This window comes from Astatotilapia calliptera, chromosome 3 (genome assembly GCF_900246225.1).
Source record: "Astatotilapia calliptera chromosome 3, fAstCal1.2, whole genome shotgun sequence".
Classification (NCBI taxonomy): domain Eukaryota; kingdom Metazoa; phylum Chordata; class Actinopteri; order Cichliformes; family Cichlidae; genus Astatotilapia; species Astatotilapia calliptera.
The window spans coordinates 46746974-46764095 of record NC_039304.1 but is presented as its reverse complement, the minus strand read 5'-3'; the positions used below and the strand labels follow the sequence as shown (position 1 = coordinate 46764095).

The window sequence follows — 17122 nt, the reverse complement described above, 5'->3', positions numbered from 1 at the left end:
AATAGTTCTGTAAAATAACCACTGTAGTAAAGCTGTGGTCAGAGATTCCTATTCACGCATTATGGGCAAGACAGTCAAGGGAATTTGGGGCTTATACTTATTTCCTTGAACTGTTCTCCTGGGTGGAATTAGTGTACACTATACATCTTGAATAACTTAAAAAAAAAAACAGGTTTAATTTTATTTTGAATTTTCTCTCCGATCCACACAAGGTTAAAAGTACACATACGTTCCCATTAATATTTATTTAGATGTCTAAGTGAACTGCGCATCAGATACATTAAGTCAGTGGTTCCCAAACTTTGTTTGCTGAGCCCTCCTTTGTATTACAAGAAAAATGTTCACACCCCCCCGCAGCACAAACACATCCTCCAACAACACACACCCATGGTTTGTTTTCAAACTACATTGCGGTTTGCACACATTTAGTAAACAATTAAACAACTAAAAGTAAACTGCAATAAATTACAGGTAGCAATGAAATGAAACTATTAACTCTTTTACACTACGTTGGGGTGATCGGTTGCCGGTTCGAGCCCCTGGCTCGGACAGTCTTGGTCGTTGTGTCCTTGGGCAAGACACTTCACCCGTTGCCTACTGGTGGTGGTCAGAGGGCCGAGTGGCGCCAGTGTCCGGCAGCCTTGCCTCTGTCAGTGCGCCCCAGGCTACATTGTGGCTACAATGTAGCTGCCATCACCAGTGTGTGAATGGGTGGATGACTGAATGTGTAAAGCGCTTTGGGGTCCTTAGGGACTAGTAAAAGTGCTATACAAATACAGGCCATTTACATCCACACCTTCACGGGTATTTTTGAAAATGCAGCCGTTTCTATGCGTTTGGGCCTTTCATCCACACGTAAACGGTATTTCAAATCACCGAAAACTGAGATTTTTTAAAAACTCAGTTCTTGCGTTTATGTGTGGACGAGGAATACAGAGTTCGTCACGCAACGTCAAAGGTATGTGCCTTTTTTCATGTTGCGTGTGTGCCACGTTATTGTTTATACGAGATGAATTTCTACAATGGCAAATAGAGACAAAATACTGTTAATCTTACCATCTTCAGTTTTTACACGCTTACATATACACACACAGTTACTGTCCCTCCATATAGAAAGGTAGAGGCATCATAGTGTAATTATTTTACGTGTAGTTGTTCTTTTTCTGTGTAATAATATTCAACATTGCTATCAATACATTTTTCAAAAACGGCTCTCTGTGCAAAATGGGTTCAAAAACATAAACAACTGTGGGAAAGTGTTGGTCTGTGATTTGGACAGCCCAGTGCATGCTCCAGACTCAGGGGAAACTAATTATTCTATCGCAGAGACCTACCTTGGCACTTGTGCAGGTGAAGCCAAAGGAAAGATATGCTTCACCATATTTTCTAGTCTTTGTCTTGGAAGGAAGTTGGTTTGGAAACATATTTGGCGATGCTTCATCTCCTGCTTTGCGTTTGTGTGGGAGCCCCATCAAAAACCTGTACGTTATGCTAGCAGTGTCCAAACACTCTTTTTTTTCAATTCTTTTCATATGTGAAGTTGAACAATTTAGAGATAGTCCTCTTTCTTCACTGTTCCAACCATTTTGCACAGTGTACCAGTATCACTGCCAGCAAAAGAGCCAAGAACATGCTGCTAACAGGACCATGCTTGACAGCTGGTAGTGTTCACAGGTTTGGAAGCCTAAACTTTACCTAAACATGCCTCTTGTCATTGTCACCAGACAGTTCAATATTTGTCTCATCTGACCATCAAACTTTTCTCCAGAAGACATGTGGCTCGTCTATGTGGGCAGCTGCTTTTATTACAGATCAGAGGCTTCTTTTTTAGTTTTACACTCAAATTCCAAGGTGATTTAAAACTGGCTTCACTTTAGACCATGACACAGGTATTCCAGCAGTTTCCAGTTGAGGGCAGATTTGAGCCATGGTGGTTCCTTGGTTCTTCCTAAACATCCTAATTCATTTCCTCTGATCTGAGGCTGATAGTTTGGGTCTTTTTCCAGACCTCAGCGAAGTGGTGACAAATCTGAATAACATTTTATTACATACAGTCGTTTGAACTGATTATTTTGTAATCTGCAGCTGTTTGGAAATATTAATCTTCTAGAATGGACTTCTCAAACCTCCAAACTCAATGCTCTTGAAAATTTTGCTGACTATGCTTAATAGTTAGGTCAAACCAACCAATTTAAATGAAGTCGACTAATTATGCCAAGAAAAGTGGTCAAAAGCGCTTCTTCAAATTAAATCCAAACTTGCTTTTTAAAGTCATTAAACATGTATGCTGTACAATCATTCCACAGTGGAACAAGAACAATTCAATCATTACAAACCCCAAATTACAATAACATTCATCCAAATGTTGAGAGGATGGAAACTTCTGACCAGAACTGTAAGTCACATTTAGCTGAAGACTGTGGTTGAACTTTTTTTTGTCCATGCTGATGTAAACCAACAATGTCACGAAGAGGGAAGTTGATGGTTTATGTCACTCACCTCCACAAGAAAACAAATTAAAAAGTTGATCGCAGCTACACCAACTAGCACCACTTTAAAGACCATATCGGAAATGTCGTACAGCTGAAGGAAAAATGCAGGCAGCGGATGCAAAACCAGCCAAAGCATCAGGCAGAGCTGGCTGAACAGCACAAGAAGGAACAACCCTGAAAACCAGAGAGAAAATTCACTGACTTCACTGTGATGACACATCCTTCATCATGTGACTGATGTACAGCCTTTTACCAAACCAACCCTAGATATTTCTGACTCACGATTTTGGCAGATTGGCTTTTTGTGAGGGTAGCCCTTCGTCACCACCACTGCCATGATGATGTACTGGAAACCTGACAGGTCAAACACACTGGTGTCCTCCATGTTTGGCAGATTGTCTGTCTCAAAAACAGTTGAATTGAGTGGAATATACCTAAAAACAAAAGGGGTGACTTATTTTTATTCATGCTTTGGTGAACAAAGAAGGAAATATGAAAATATTTCTTAACAACAATATGAACAAAAATCTGACTTTTTCTGTTTACAGACCATTTCTGTGAAGTGGTGATGAGGAGAGCAGCCACCTGTCCAAGGATGATCATGCATGTGTGAATGAACAGGCTGACTAGGATCGGTAAATTTAGCAGATTAGCTGGGGGTCTGAAGGTGTGCAGTTCCTCACTTGGACCTCCTCTCCCCATTACAATGGCCAGCAGAGTCACGAGAATGAAGTCAAAATACAGGAATTGGAAATCACCTAAAGTCGTCTTAACCTAATGAACACATTAACAGCATTTGTTGAGAAACTGATTTGTCGAAGTTGGAAGATTGTACTGAGTGCAATCAGTATGGACCTGAATAGAGCACCATTACTGGATAAACAACATGAACACCATACAGGTGTTCAGAAAGAAACAGCTGAAGACAACCAGTGTCTGCCAAGCCTTATCTGCACTTCTTTGAGTCAGCACTTTTTTTGACTTCTTAGACACTTACAGAGTATCTAAGAAGTCAAAGCTCCACTTTTGGTGAGTTAAATTCTAGGTGAGAGGCGGCAGGCAGGAATGGGTACACCTGTATTCTCCTCAGCTAGCTGGTTGTACTCTGGGGTTTTCCCCAGTGGATGGAAAAGTTTCCCTGTGCCTTTGGGTCAGGGAACAGGTTCTGACTGTTATTTCACCTATGCAACAAACACTTCAGAGTACCCAGCCTTCATCACTGAGTGAGTTGCTTAATCATGCTCCATCTGATGACTCCGTGAGCTGGAGGGGTGTGATTGGAACAGCCTGCCTGATCTAAACTTGAGTGGTGTTCTGTTTTGGACTTCTGTGTAAATCACAGTTTGCCACAAAGAGCTGTAGCTGCAAATTTGTTGGTGCCTGCAGTGGCGGTAATGCCCGAACCAAATGGTAGACACCAAAAATGAAGGGAGCTGTTAAGCATGTCTTTGTCCTGAATTTCTACCTTCCACTTGCAGCAGATGGCCACACCTCCCAGAGTTTGATTCTACCAGAGGTCTCTTCCTGTAAAAAGGGAGTTTTTCATTCCCACTCTCACCAAGTGCTTGCTTAACCCTTTAAGACCTACCATAGAACCAGCTCCGCCAGACCTTATCTTTATATTTTTACATGCTGTAGTGGCATTTTTGGGAGCATTTCAAGTTGCTATAAATCAATACAACCATTATAGCCCAAAGTTTAATAATATGTATGCATTAAGTGCATAATAACTACAAAAATTGCAAAAAAGTGCAATAAACTACGAAAAAATTGAAAATCGTTTTGGTTTTTTGTTTTTTACATATATTTCTACTTAGAGAAATTTAAGAGGTTTATCCCTCAAAACTGTAAATACAAAAAAGTTGCACAAAATAGTTTACAACAACAGGAAATTTATTTTGAGTTTCTTCATAGTTTTACTTTTGAGATACACCAATTTTTATATACTGCAGGAAAAACGAAAATAAATATTATAATGCGAATTTGCAAAAAAAAGCAGCATGTGCATCAAAATGTAAAACTGTAAAAAACACCAGTGTAGGCTTTTAAAACCCTGATGGTAAAAAACTACATTTCCCGCGAAAATGACGTCACTTCCGGTTTCGGACAGGTAATGCCAGACATGCGATAGTTCACGCTGACGTTTATTCCAACGTAAGAAGTGTTACGAACAGCTGATTGGATCGGCAAAAATATAATGTTTTTGCTGCTGCAAGTGCTTTTTATGCAATTTTTGCAAAGCTATATGTGGAAGGAGACTGTGACCTGGTACAAGCTAACATGTAAGTACAACTCCTCCGGTTTCATATGCAAAAAAATGATTGCGCTAGCTTACGTGGTTCCGGTTCTACAGGGATTTAAAAATAGTTAAGCAAAACGCAAAAGGAGCGTGCCCGCTCTGACCAGTTATAAAGGGTTAAAGGGGGTCATCTGATTGTTTGGGTTTTCTCTCTATTATTTAGGGTCTTAAACTTAAAATATAAACCTTGAGGTGACTGCTGTTGTGGTTTGGAGCCATATAAATAAAATAAATGACTTTAAGTTAAATAAAATGTATTTAAATCAAGCTGAAAAAGGACTCTTATTGGGCTTGGTTAAACTCTAGAGGCAGCTGATGGGTACTGGCATGTTGGACTGCAACTCTGACAGTGGCTGAAGTAAAAATTCAGGTATATGAGTTCAGTGAGGATGTGAAACAAGACTTTTGTTTGGGCTCAAATCGAGGATCTCGTAACTCACGCATTAAACCTGTAATGCAAATAGAATCTAGGGATAAGGGAGGCAATTTGTCTATCACTGGGGATGAGGTCACGGAGGTAAATGAGCAACTGCTCTGTTGTAGAGCTTGAGAGATTATAGCTCTCAGAAAGCTGGGAAATGACTCAACATCCCCCTGGAAAAACTGAAAGAGGAACATGGGAGGCTGACAGTGGCTGCTCTGCTTAGGCTGCTACCCCTGCGACCTAAATGTGTATAAGCAGCAGAAAATAGACAGTCAAATGTTGCTTATTCTAGAATATTTTGGTTTATTTTGCATTAAAACACTCTGAAGATAGGGGGCACATCTGGATTAAAAAATGAATCAAAGTAACAACATGTTAGTGCAACTTTACACTAAAGCATTTCAGATGAAAAAAATCAAAGATGAATGTTGAAAAAGTTAAATGTGAAGGAATGATGTTCTTCTTTCCTGCTACTCACCGTGCAGAGGATGATGACAGAGCAGAACTGAACCAGGCTGTATAGAGACATGTATCTGAAAAGACTGAAGGAGGTGACCAGAGAACATCGGCCCTCTCTGAATGGATAAGCAGGAAAAATTATTGATTATTTTTTGTTTGTTAAGGAATGTTTGTTTGTTAATTGTTTTGTTAATGTGCATGATGGATGCCCTATTAGTCATTCAACTTTATATTTGACATACTGTATAGTAGGGACTTAATACAGTTTATTCTGTTCTGATAAACTTTGTTTTTCACTGTTGTTGGAAATTTATTTTAATTATAAGTAGATAACATATAAGCATATTGGAGAAAGAGGTAACCCATAACAACGATGCTCAGTGGCTAGCGGATCTAAGCTGAGTGAAAGCAACATCAGCAAAAAGGAACATGTGAAGCTGGAGAAGTACCAAGAGCTGAGAAGAGAACTTGAGAATATGTGGAGGGTGAAGGTAACAGCGGTCCCCATGGTAATCAGAGCACTCAGTGCAGTGAGCTCCATGCTAGGTGAATGGGTCCAGCAGATCCCAGGAACAGCACTGGAGATCTCCTTCCAGAAGAGCTTAGTCCTAGGAACAGCTAAGATACTGCGCAGGACTATCAAGCTCTCAGGTCTGGGTTAGAGAACCTGAGCTTGAATGACAAAGACCGTCCCTCAGAGTAAGAGGGAATTTTTTTATTTTTATATATATGTATGTAGTGGGCAAAATATGTAATAAAGACATCACTAATTTTCTACGTAAATATATTTCTAAAGGGTGTTATTGCCATGATATTATCACCAAATGTTGGTCACAAACTGTCCAATTCATACATGTAAAGAAATCAAACCATAGATGTCCATAGATAAGTTATATATGATAATGAGAAATAGTACAGGGACAAAGTCGAACACGCTACTGAACTGTATTAACTACGTTGTACAAAGCTGCCATTACATGTTGGTAATGGCAGCTTCAAGACACCTCTTGTATGGTGAAACTAGCCACATGCATTGGTCAGAAGTAATTTCGGCCCATCCTGAAATTTTTGCTGGCCCCTTCTATGAACTCTGAACTTCTATAAAATTGCCCCATGATGACAGGATGGGGCAATGTCTCTCAATGGTTTCACCTGAAACCTTGCTGATAGTGACTGACACCCACTTTTACTCCTTAGCCCATGTGCTCCAAACAGGGCTTAAAATCTAGGACTCTTCACAAATTCCTCTTAGAACTGAAGAAGCTTTTCAGATGAGAGGTAAAACTTCTTCTAGAAACTTAAATAAGTCCAGAAGCTTTTCTTTCCTCTCTGTTAGGAGTGGAGTGGAGATAGCATGGGGGGGAAAAGGACTGTACACAACTCTGAAAAGAGACCCAGAAGGAAGGCAACGAGCCCTTACCAACCTCAGTAGGCGTCTCCATTTGTCTACACAATTTGTGATCAAGACTGCCACTCATGGATAGGGATGGCTATCGTTTAGGTTTTATCCGATACCGGTGCCAAACCGGTACTTTTGAAATGGTGCCGGTGCTTAAAGAATGGAGAACACAAACCTTGTCCAAAAACCTCTCATGTTCAGTTGGTTTTTGTAAAAAGATAACAATGTTAGCCTTTTCTGCAGCTATGGGGCATATATGGTATCATTCTTGGCTGGAAGCAGTGCTTAAACAATGGAAAAACACAAACTTTGTCCAAAAAACTCTCATGTTTAGCTGTTTCCCACTTTACTTTGGTCATTTTAGCCTTTTTGGCCAGGGTGAAGGTTGTACCTGCCATCAAACAAGAAGACAGCCGCATGTAACTACGACGGTGTTCACTAGTTCACCTTACATGCATCAAATTAATAACGTGGTTAGCTTACTCAATGTAAATTACACACGAACAACATTAAGCTACATGCCCAGAGAAGAACAGCTGCTGCTGCCATCATCATCTGTCATCATTTCTGCTACACTGGCAGGGCTAGGGGCCAGGACTCTCCTCTTCGGGTTCTTGGAGGATGTTGCTAACTCCGGGTCTGATAACAGGCACCATATCCGCAGTAGATGTGCTCGGTGTGAGGTCTCGCAGCAAGCTGTGAAATACGGTGCATATCTCGACTTTTAAAAAAACGCTATGTGTCGCCAGGTGTTTCATCAGATTCGAGGTGTTACCTCCTTTGCACAGTATCACAGTATCAGCTTAAAGCACTTGTTGCAGGCTGCTGAGTTTGCATATTTTGCTGTTAAGTACAGCCAGACTTTTGACCACTTCGCCTTGGGCATTTTTAATCTGTAGCTCTGCTCTAAAAGAACGTACGTACCTTGGCCCGCCTACTATCTTTGGAAAGGTAAAATGATTGGCTAGTATCCAAAGTGTATGACATCTCAGGAAAAAAAAAGTACCTTAATGTGCGCTGCTTTTCGGTCTGGTTACTACCGTTTATGTCAGAACCGGTGCCATTATGGCACCGGATACCGGTACCCATCCCTACTCGTGGATAGGACTTCTCAGTCATTCACACCGATACCTTAAAGGTGTTTCCACACCTGTCTGGATGCTAGTGTACATACCTTTAAGTATTTCTTGGTAAATATTACATGCGATTTAAAATGTTTAAATTACCTTTATTAATAAATATGCCCTTAGTAGTGGGCTATATGATAAAGTGTTACCTTATTTGCTAGGTTGTTTATTTTATTGTTGTTTGGGCTTTTAAATCATTCTGGTTTCTAACCTGATAAGCTGAGGCACACAAGTGATGTTTTCAGTTTTGGAAGTAAAAGGTGCAGCAACTGAGGCTTCCGCTTCAGACAGAGAAATCCCGACATCAGCAGCTCTCAGTGCCCCGCAGTCATTGGCCCCATCCCCACACATGCCTACACGGTATCTGCAATAGTAAAAACAATTGGTGGCCTTTATTATTATTACCATATCACCCACCTGTTTTATCACACCTGACATGGCAGAGTTCATCCCCCTCTCTTCAAGATGTGAATCTGATGTATTTTGTTGCAAATCTAATCTGATCTAATCTGTTGCTAAATCTCTTGCTGTTTGTGGGCCTTTCTGTCCTAAGTTTAGTGTTCAACAAGTGAAATGCTCAGATGGGCTAAGATCAGGTGACTGACTTGCCCATTAAAGAATATTCCACTTCTTTGCGTAAATATACTTCTGGGTTGAGTTGGCTGTATGTTTTGTCATTGTCCATCTATGTTATCAAACACCATTCAATCAGTTTGACTGCATTTAGCTGGTTTTGAGCAGACAGTATGTCTCTGAACACCTCAGAATTCATTCAGCTGCTTCAGTCCTGTCTCACAGGATCAATAAACACTAGTGTCCTAGTGCCACTGGCAGCCATGCATACCCAAGCCATAAAACTGCCTCTGGCATGTTTTACAGATGATGTCGTATTGGATCATTGGACCACTCCTTCTCCACACTTAATTCTTGCTATCAGTGGCGGTCCTAGCCTGTTTGGCGCCCTGGGCGAACACTCCCTCAAGTCAATTGTCCAATGACCTTTGGTCACTTTAAAAATAGGGTGGGACAAGTGCCTTAAGGGGACTGTTGATGTGATTTGATGCTGCATAAGTAAAACTGAATTGAAATTATGCATGCTAAGGAGCTGAAACTCCTAAATCCTTCATCCAATTTGAATGTGGATACCTTCAAATGAAGCTGAGAGTCTACACATTTATTCCATGTCTGTTATATAACTGCAATTGGAATTTTTCACTAAACACTTATATAAAAAAAAATCTGTCAGTTTGGACATCAACAGTTTTTTTTTTGTCCACATACACTAGTGATGGGTCGGTCGCGAATGAAATGGCTCTTAGAGCCGGATCTTTGAAGTGAACGATGCGAGCTGGCTCCTTATTGGGAGCCGTGGGTTTGTTTGTTTTTTTCTTTCTCCTGCCCTCTCTTTCACTTTGTTTTGTTTCACGCTGCAAGTCACCCTTGTGTTTGCGCTGAGCAGAGATGGCAAACAGAGTCTTGTGTTTGCTCCAGGATGCTAGGGGCCGTGTTAAGCTTTTGTTACCTAGTGGCTACACAAGCCAGGAAGTACCAACAATCGGATTGGGTGTGTGGTAGTAACAGGTAAATGAAGTTTTTTTTTTTAAGCATTTGAATATATATATATATGAGTGTTTATGTAATAATACAAAAACAATAGACATATGAATTTGATTGTGTAATCTAAGTGATCTAGGTAGCTCTGTTTTGGAAGTTCAGTTAACGCTAGAAATGTGTTTTGGAGTTTGTATGTGTTCCGTCTCTAGGGGCCCCTATAAATATTTATATATAAACATACATAAAGAAAACCACGTTTTTTTTTTACATTACTTATTCCTTTTGTGCATAATTTTATATTGTTGTTGATAATTAATTAATTAAAGCAACAAAACAACCTGAAGAGCCGGTTGGGAGCCGAAAGAGTCGTCTCTTTTTAGTGAGCCAAGCCGAAAGAGCCGGTTCCCTAAAAAGAGCCGGAAATCCCATCACTAGTGTGTATGTTAGTGATGGGATTTCTGGCTCGTTTTAGAGAATTGGCTCTTTTGGCTCAGCTCACTAAAAAGAGACGGCTCTTTCGGCTCTTCAGGTTGTTTTGTTGCTTTAATTAATTTATAATTAACAATAATATATTATATGCGGTGGCCCCTAGAGACAGAACACGTACAAATTCCAAAGCACGTACAAACTCCAAAACACATTTCTAGCATTAACTGAACTTCCAAAACAGAACTACCTAGATCAGCAATCCCCAACCCCCGGGCCACGGACCGGTACCGGTCCGTGAGTCATTTGGTACCGGGCCGCGAGAGTGAGACTCGGGTGTGAAATGTATGGTTTTCAGGGTTTTTATCGGTTTTTAGCGTTATTATGTTATCGTTTTTTTTCTTTAACTCGGTTTTCCTGGGTCTTTTCACATGTGCTATGAATAAATCTTATTTTTTTCGGTACCGGTACTAGTTTTATTGTTGTATTTATCCGTGACACCTTAAAGGCCGGTCCGTGAAAATATTGTCGGGCACAAACCGGTCCGTGGCACAAAAAAGGTTGGGGACCGCAGACCTAGATCACCTAGATCACTTACATTACACAATTGACAGCATATGTGTATTGTTTGTGTATTTATAACAAATTTAAAGTGAAAGAATACAAAACACTGCGAACCACAACACAATTAACTATAAATTAAAATATGAAAACAAAAAGAAGATGCATATTCTCTGTCATATGGACCTGCATGAATAAACTTTCTGAATCCTTTATCATCCGCAACTGAAAATAGTTGTGGATGATTGCTATACCTTTCTAATGTGACATTGTTGTCCCTGGCTCTCTTTCTCTGTCTCTCCCTCCCGCTCTGTTCCTGTGCTACTGCAAGCGTAACTACTTCCCCTCCCCCCTCTTCCCAGCGCAAAGCACAAGGCTCGTGTGCGGAGTGAAGCGGAAAAAAAGTTCGAGAGAGAGGGTGAGAGAAAGTAAAAAAACCAACGGCCCGCGATAAGGAGCCGGCTCGCGTCGTTCATGTCAAACATCCGGCTCTAAGAGCCATCTCGTTCGTGACTGACACATCACTAATACAGACACACACACACACACACACACACACACACACACACACACACACACACACACACACACACACACACACATAACCTCACAGTAATGAGGACCTGATTGTGGATACTCCTGGTGTTTTATTTCTTACTCCTTTCTTGTTCATCTTTCATGTTTAGTGTCTGAAATAAAAAAAAACACAAACAAAAAAAACACTCACCCCAGGTTCTGTAGCTCCTTTACTAGCTGGGTTTTCTGCTCAGGGACCGTTCGTGCAAATATTGTGGCACGCATCAAAACCTGTAGTGACAGCAGGTAAGTCGTAAGCTCATTAGTAAGGTTCACTGTCAGCAGGGATCCAGTTTTGTATTTTTACAAATACAAAAAAAAAATTACAAATTTACGTGAAAAGGGAAGGACCCTCTCTGAATCAAGAATGGGGCCTAAGGGTATATCTGCCATCATCTTACAATGCTGTGATTGAAGCCATTCCCCAACTCTCTGTAAATGGTACTCATGGGCAGTGGCGGTCCTAGCCTGTTTGGCGCCCCGGGTGAACACTCCCTCTGGTGCCGGAGATGACAATAAAGTTTACTTTGACTTCAACAGCGAGCAGGTGCACCGAGGGCTCTCGTGCTCACTTTTGACGTTTCGAAAAAACATCGGTGCAAATTATAAGTCTGTATCATAATGTCCGGTGTTTTCGTGTTTGTTGTTTTGTTTTTATTTTGTTTCTATTTTGCAATTTGGTTATTAGATGCTGCTCCAGCCAGCCAGAGAATCCCCTGCCGCCCTGCCCTCTCCTCCCTGTGCCGCAAGCAGCAGGCGCACCTCGCAAACGGAGGGCGCCCTTACTCCCAGCAATTGTGCGGCAGAAAACCGATCGATGCCTGTGACATTCCCGATATGCGCTGGCATGATGTCGGGGCAGCATGAGTACGAGCAATTTTTCTTTGCTTGCCGATGCCCGTGATGCCGCCCCCCACCATGATGCCGCCCCGGGCAACCGCCCATGTCGCCCGTATCAAAAACCGCTACTGCTCATGGCCATTGATCAATAAGCTTTGATCAGGGGTTGTTGATCAATGGTCATGAGAATTTGAATGATTATGATGAAGGAACTGACCTCCCAGCCCATTGTTCCTTCAGTGAGCTGGTTTCTGTCATTATGCAAATGTACTGTTTATAAGATTTGGGGAAACCTGCAGTCAGCTGAGACTGAAGAAGTCACTTGGATGAGTGACGAAATGTTTCTGCCACTGAAAACGCTACGTCCAGATGAACAGAATCAACTTTTGGAGATTTTTACAAATATTATGACAATTCAAGCAAAGCTTTTTTTTCACCTGGTGTGGACTTACATTCATTCCTCTAGTTTTCCAAAATCACATTATTCTCACAAAGAATACACAGCTCACTTTACCTTCGGGAGATATTCAGGGAAATGGTCACAGAGGGCAGCAAACGACTTGCCATCAATAGCCAAGTGATAGTCAAAAGGACCCTGACGCAGATCAGAGAGGAAAAACGAAACATCAGCGACAGTATCCACACTCTATCCTGACATTTGAAAAATTCATCTCATGGTTGTATGGTTATCCATGTCACAGTGAAAGAGTTTAGTTTAGTATAAAATGCTCCAATCACCCAGTGATGCATTGAGCAATCATTTGCTCTCATATGTGTAGACACACAGATGTCCTGGGATGATATCAGTGATGATGTATGCTTGGATGTATGCTTGGATGTTTTTTAACTTTTAACGTTTAACTTTAACCTCAGAACAGAGACCACCTGTCGGTAATAGAGTACAATCCATACTGAAGACTAGACTGCTGCATGAATAAGAATCTGAGTAATAACCTCTGCTGGACACTGGTCAAGATTGGTTCCTTGGTTTTCCAATCTGAATTTCAGGGTGGGGGCAGCCTGGTCAGTGTGGGCAGTCGCTGTGACAAATATCACATTTTCATCAGATCCCACCATCTTACAGCTTTTTGCGACATTAACAGCTGTCATAAGGTTGTCTCCTGTGTGAATGAGGACAAAACAGACAAAGCCTCATGATCATCCACTGAAATATTTAATTTTGATATTTATGTCAAAGACCAAAGATCAGAGAAACTGTGATTGTGTCTGAAACATCATGCTTTACACCAAGAGATGTTCACAAAATTCCTCACCAGTGACCATCACACTGCGAATGTTTACGTTTCTCAGGACGTCAATGACTCCTGCACTCTCAGGCTTTAATAGGTTCTTCATCATCAGGAACCCAAGGAAATACATTTCCTTTTCTACTTCCTCTCTGTGGACACAAAGCCAGAGCTGTTGCAGCTTATTTAAGCAAAAGAAAGAGAAAATTAACTTATTCACATCGCTGAACTGTTCTCACCGTTCAATGTTGTTCAAATCAGAGTCCACATCTACTTGTTTATAAGCCAGTGCAAGCACACGGAGGCCTTCACTGGTGTATTTGCGCAGTTTGCTGGAGAATTGTGCCGGCACTGTCATGTAAAAGCAGTGAATGCAAAAGACATGAATGTAAATTTAAGCAAAAAAATAAAAATAAAAAATCCAAATCACTGCAAATGAACTACGTACACCTACACATTTGAAAGAAGAAGGAATTACTTAAATATGTCTAAAACATCTTAGTGAATTTTACTTTAAAGTTTTAGTAACCAAAAATAACAACTTTGCAAAAGTTGTTAGCCACCCCTAATTTTTTGATCATTTGCAAGAAAAAAAGGAATATGTGCAGTGTTTACGGAATAATTCACACATACACAGAACTACAGTACATAAGGTTAAAGGTCAATATTTGGTTTAAGCATCTTTATTCTTCATTATAGAGACTGAACTCTCTGAGGAACCCCTCTGTAATTTCTTTATGCATCTTCAGGAATAGCTCCTCTGGCTTCTTGAAGGTGCAATCATTTTTGCCAGGTCTTTATCAATTGAGTTCTGTCTTGCTGGGGTCACAGACTTATGCAAAAACTGTCTAATAGAGCTCTGGGTTGGTTTAGGTGGTTGTGGTGGTATACTGCATGATCCTGTAGATGCAGCAGCAACAGCAGCAGTAGATGCACGGTTGATCTGATATCCTCGTGTTGGTGTTGTTCCCAGATCATCATAATAAATGTTGTTCCAGGATCAACATGCAAGTGACCAATCAGAATGTTGTGACGTCATACTTTTGCGACTTCGGGAAAAACCGGTGTAAAACAAAAAACTGTACTAAAGCTGCGTGAAACCGCCTCTGTCCGCCGATCAACGGACCCTGACCCTAACCCTAACCGTAACCCTTTAATAAACAGTAAGCAGAATTGATATTGTCCTTGCAACATTGGAATTTCATAAATGCACGAATGGCTTGGCGCCAAAAGAATAACGTCACAACAATGTGATTGGTCACTTGCAATGTTGAACCTGGAACAACATTTTCATGATGGTCTGGGAACAACACCAACACGAGGATATCAGATCATCCGTAGATGCACTGGCACCTTCATTAATATCACACTCAACTGACTGTGTTTTATCTTCCCATTGCACTGATGGGTGGACAGTTCTCAGGTGCCTGTGCAGGTTGTTTGTGGAGCCGACTCTATATGATATCCTTTTCTTGCAGACTCTACACTCTGGTTCCAGATTTTGCTTCTTCTCTCCATGTCACTCATTTTCTTTACGCCCCTCCTCCATCTGCTTGGTGCAAACACAAGGCTCTTGTGCGGTGTGAAGTGAAGCAAAGTGAGAGAGTGAGAGGGTGAGAGAAATAAAAAAATAAAAAAACACGGCTCCTTCCCATCGTTTATTTCAAAGAGCTGGCTCTAAGAGCCGTTTCATTCACGACCAACACATCACTAGTGTCATTATGCAGATAACACCCAGCTCTATCTGTCCATAAAGGCAGATAACACACACCAATTAGTTAAACTGCAGGAATGTCTTAAAGACATAAAGACCTGGATGGCTGCTAACTTTCTGCTTCTTAATTCAGATAAAACTGAGGTTATTGTACTCGGCCCTGAAAATCTTAGAAATATGGTATCTAACCAGATTCTTACTCTGGATGGCATTACCTTGGCCTCCAGTAACACTGTGAGGAACCTTGGAGTCATTTTTGACCAGGATATGTCCTTCAATGCACATATTAAACAAATATGTAAGACTGCTTTCTTCCATTTGTGCAACATCTCTAAAAATAGAAATATCCTGTCTCAGAGTGACGCTGAAAAACTAGTTCATGCATTTATTACTTCCAGGCTGGACTACTGTAATTCATTATTATCAGGATGTCCAAAAAACTCACTGAAAAGCCTTCAGCTAATCCAAAATGCTGCAGCAAGAGTCCTGACAGGGACTAGAAAGAGAGAGCATATTTCTCCTGTTTTGGCTTCCCTTCATTGGCTTCCTGTTAAATCCAGAATTGAATTCAAAATCCTGCTCCTCACATACAAGGTCTTAAATAATCAGGCCCCATCTTATCTTAATGACCTTGTAGTACCATATCACCCTATTAGAGCACTTCGCTCTCGCTCTGCAGGCTTACTTGTTGTTCCTAGAGTATTTAAAAGTAGAATGGGAGGAAGAGCCTTCAGTTTTCAGGCCCCTCTTCTGTGGAACCAGCTTCCAGTTTGGATTCAGGAGACAGACACTATCTCTACTTTTAAGATTAGACTTAAAACTTTCCTTTTTGCTAAAGCATATAGTTAGGGCTGGACCAGGTGACCCTGAATCCTCCCTTAGTTATGCTGCAATAGATGTAGGCTGCCGGGGATTCCCATGATGCATTGAGTTTTTCCTTTCCACTCACTATGTCTTAATAGACCTCTCTGCGCTGAATCATATCTGTTATTAACCTCTGTCTCTCTTCAACAGCATGTCTTTTATCCTGTCTTCCTTCTCTCACCTCATCCAGTCGCAGCTGATGGCCCCTCCCCTCCCTGAGCCTGGTTCTGCCGGAGGTTTCTTCCTGTTAAAAGAGAGTTTTTCCTTCCCACTGTCGCCAAAGTGCTTGCTTATAGGGGATCATATGATTGTTGGGTTTTTGTCTGTATCTATGAAGCGCCTTGAGGCGACTTTTGTTGTGATTTGGCACTATATAAATAAAACTGAATTGAATTTTCATACCTCAGCCTTTCCTCCTGGTTCCCTTCATTAATTATGTCTTCCTGACAGCCATCCTTCACTGAGATCATCTCTGAATAAGCTTTAGTGAACAGTGAATGATCAGGTGAAGGTCCAGATCATCTCTCAGGTCCTGTGTCAGGGCTGCTGGATTGTTTCCTCTTTTTTTAAGGAAATGGCTCTTCAGCTGCTATAATGTTTTTAGACTTCACACTTCTTTTGTCCAATTTCTTCAGATTTTTAAGAACACATCACTTACCATGCTGACATATGCCAAGGTTTCAGATAACAGCTCTTTGGAAATCATATTGTTGGTGGAAACATACTATGTAATGTAAACTGTCTTTGTTAGAAACTTTATAATTAATTTATGCACGATGGGTCAGAGGCTTAACAAACTGTAACAGTCATCTGAAAATGGTCAGATTAAAAAACCTTCAGAAAGTTGGAAGACTAATGGTGAAGAGTGTCTTGATGCATGCTCAGTCATCCAGGTATGTGAATCCCAAAAGTTGATTCTGTTCATCTGGATTTAGAATTTTCAGTAAGAGAAAAGTTTCTTCACTCATCCAGGTGACTTCTTCAGTCTCAGCTGACTGCAGGTTTCCCCAATCTTATAAACACCTACAGGCCAGTGGACACTCTTTTAATGCTGAAGGTTTCTCCCATTGAAAATGCTGCGTCCAGATGAACAGAATCAAGCTTTTGGGATATTGGTGAAGAACAACTTAAAAATTATAT

The 17122-nt window shown here is 40.9% G+C and overlaps 1 protein-coding gene across 4 annotated transcripts in view; it reads right to left on the bottom strand.

The window, feature by feature from the left end:
- LOC113010303 (cation-transporting ATPase 13A2-like) overlaps window positions 1-17122 on the bottom strand; it is a 36929-nt gene that overhangs the window by 1556 nt on the left and 18251 nt on the right. For all 4 annotated transcript variants that reach the window (XM_026149348.1, XM_026149341.1, XM_026149333.1 and 1 more), the window contains 10 exons: window positions 13644-13755; window positions 13432-13556; window positions 13112-13278; window positions 12672-12752; window positions 11469-11548; window positions 8412-8564; window positions 5694-5790; window positions 3043-3266; window positions 2775-2926; window positions 2500-2666 (listed from right to left, as the gene is read on the bottom strand). In XM_026149348.1, the coding sequence (XP_026005133.1) occupies window positions 2500-2666; window positions 2775-2926; window positions 3043-3266; window positions 5694-5790; window positions 8412-8564; window positions 11469-11548; window positions 12672-12752; window positions 13112-13278; window positions 13432-13556; window positions 13644-13755 (1358 nt within the window). The remainder of the gene's footprint in view (window positions 1-2499; window positions 2667-2774; window positions 2927-3042; window positions 3267-5693; window positions 5791-8411; window positions 8565-11468; window positions 11549-12671; window positions 12753-13111; window positions 13279-13431; window positions 13557-13643; window positions 13756-17122) is intronic.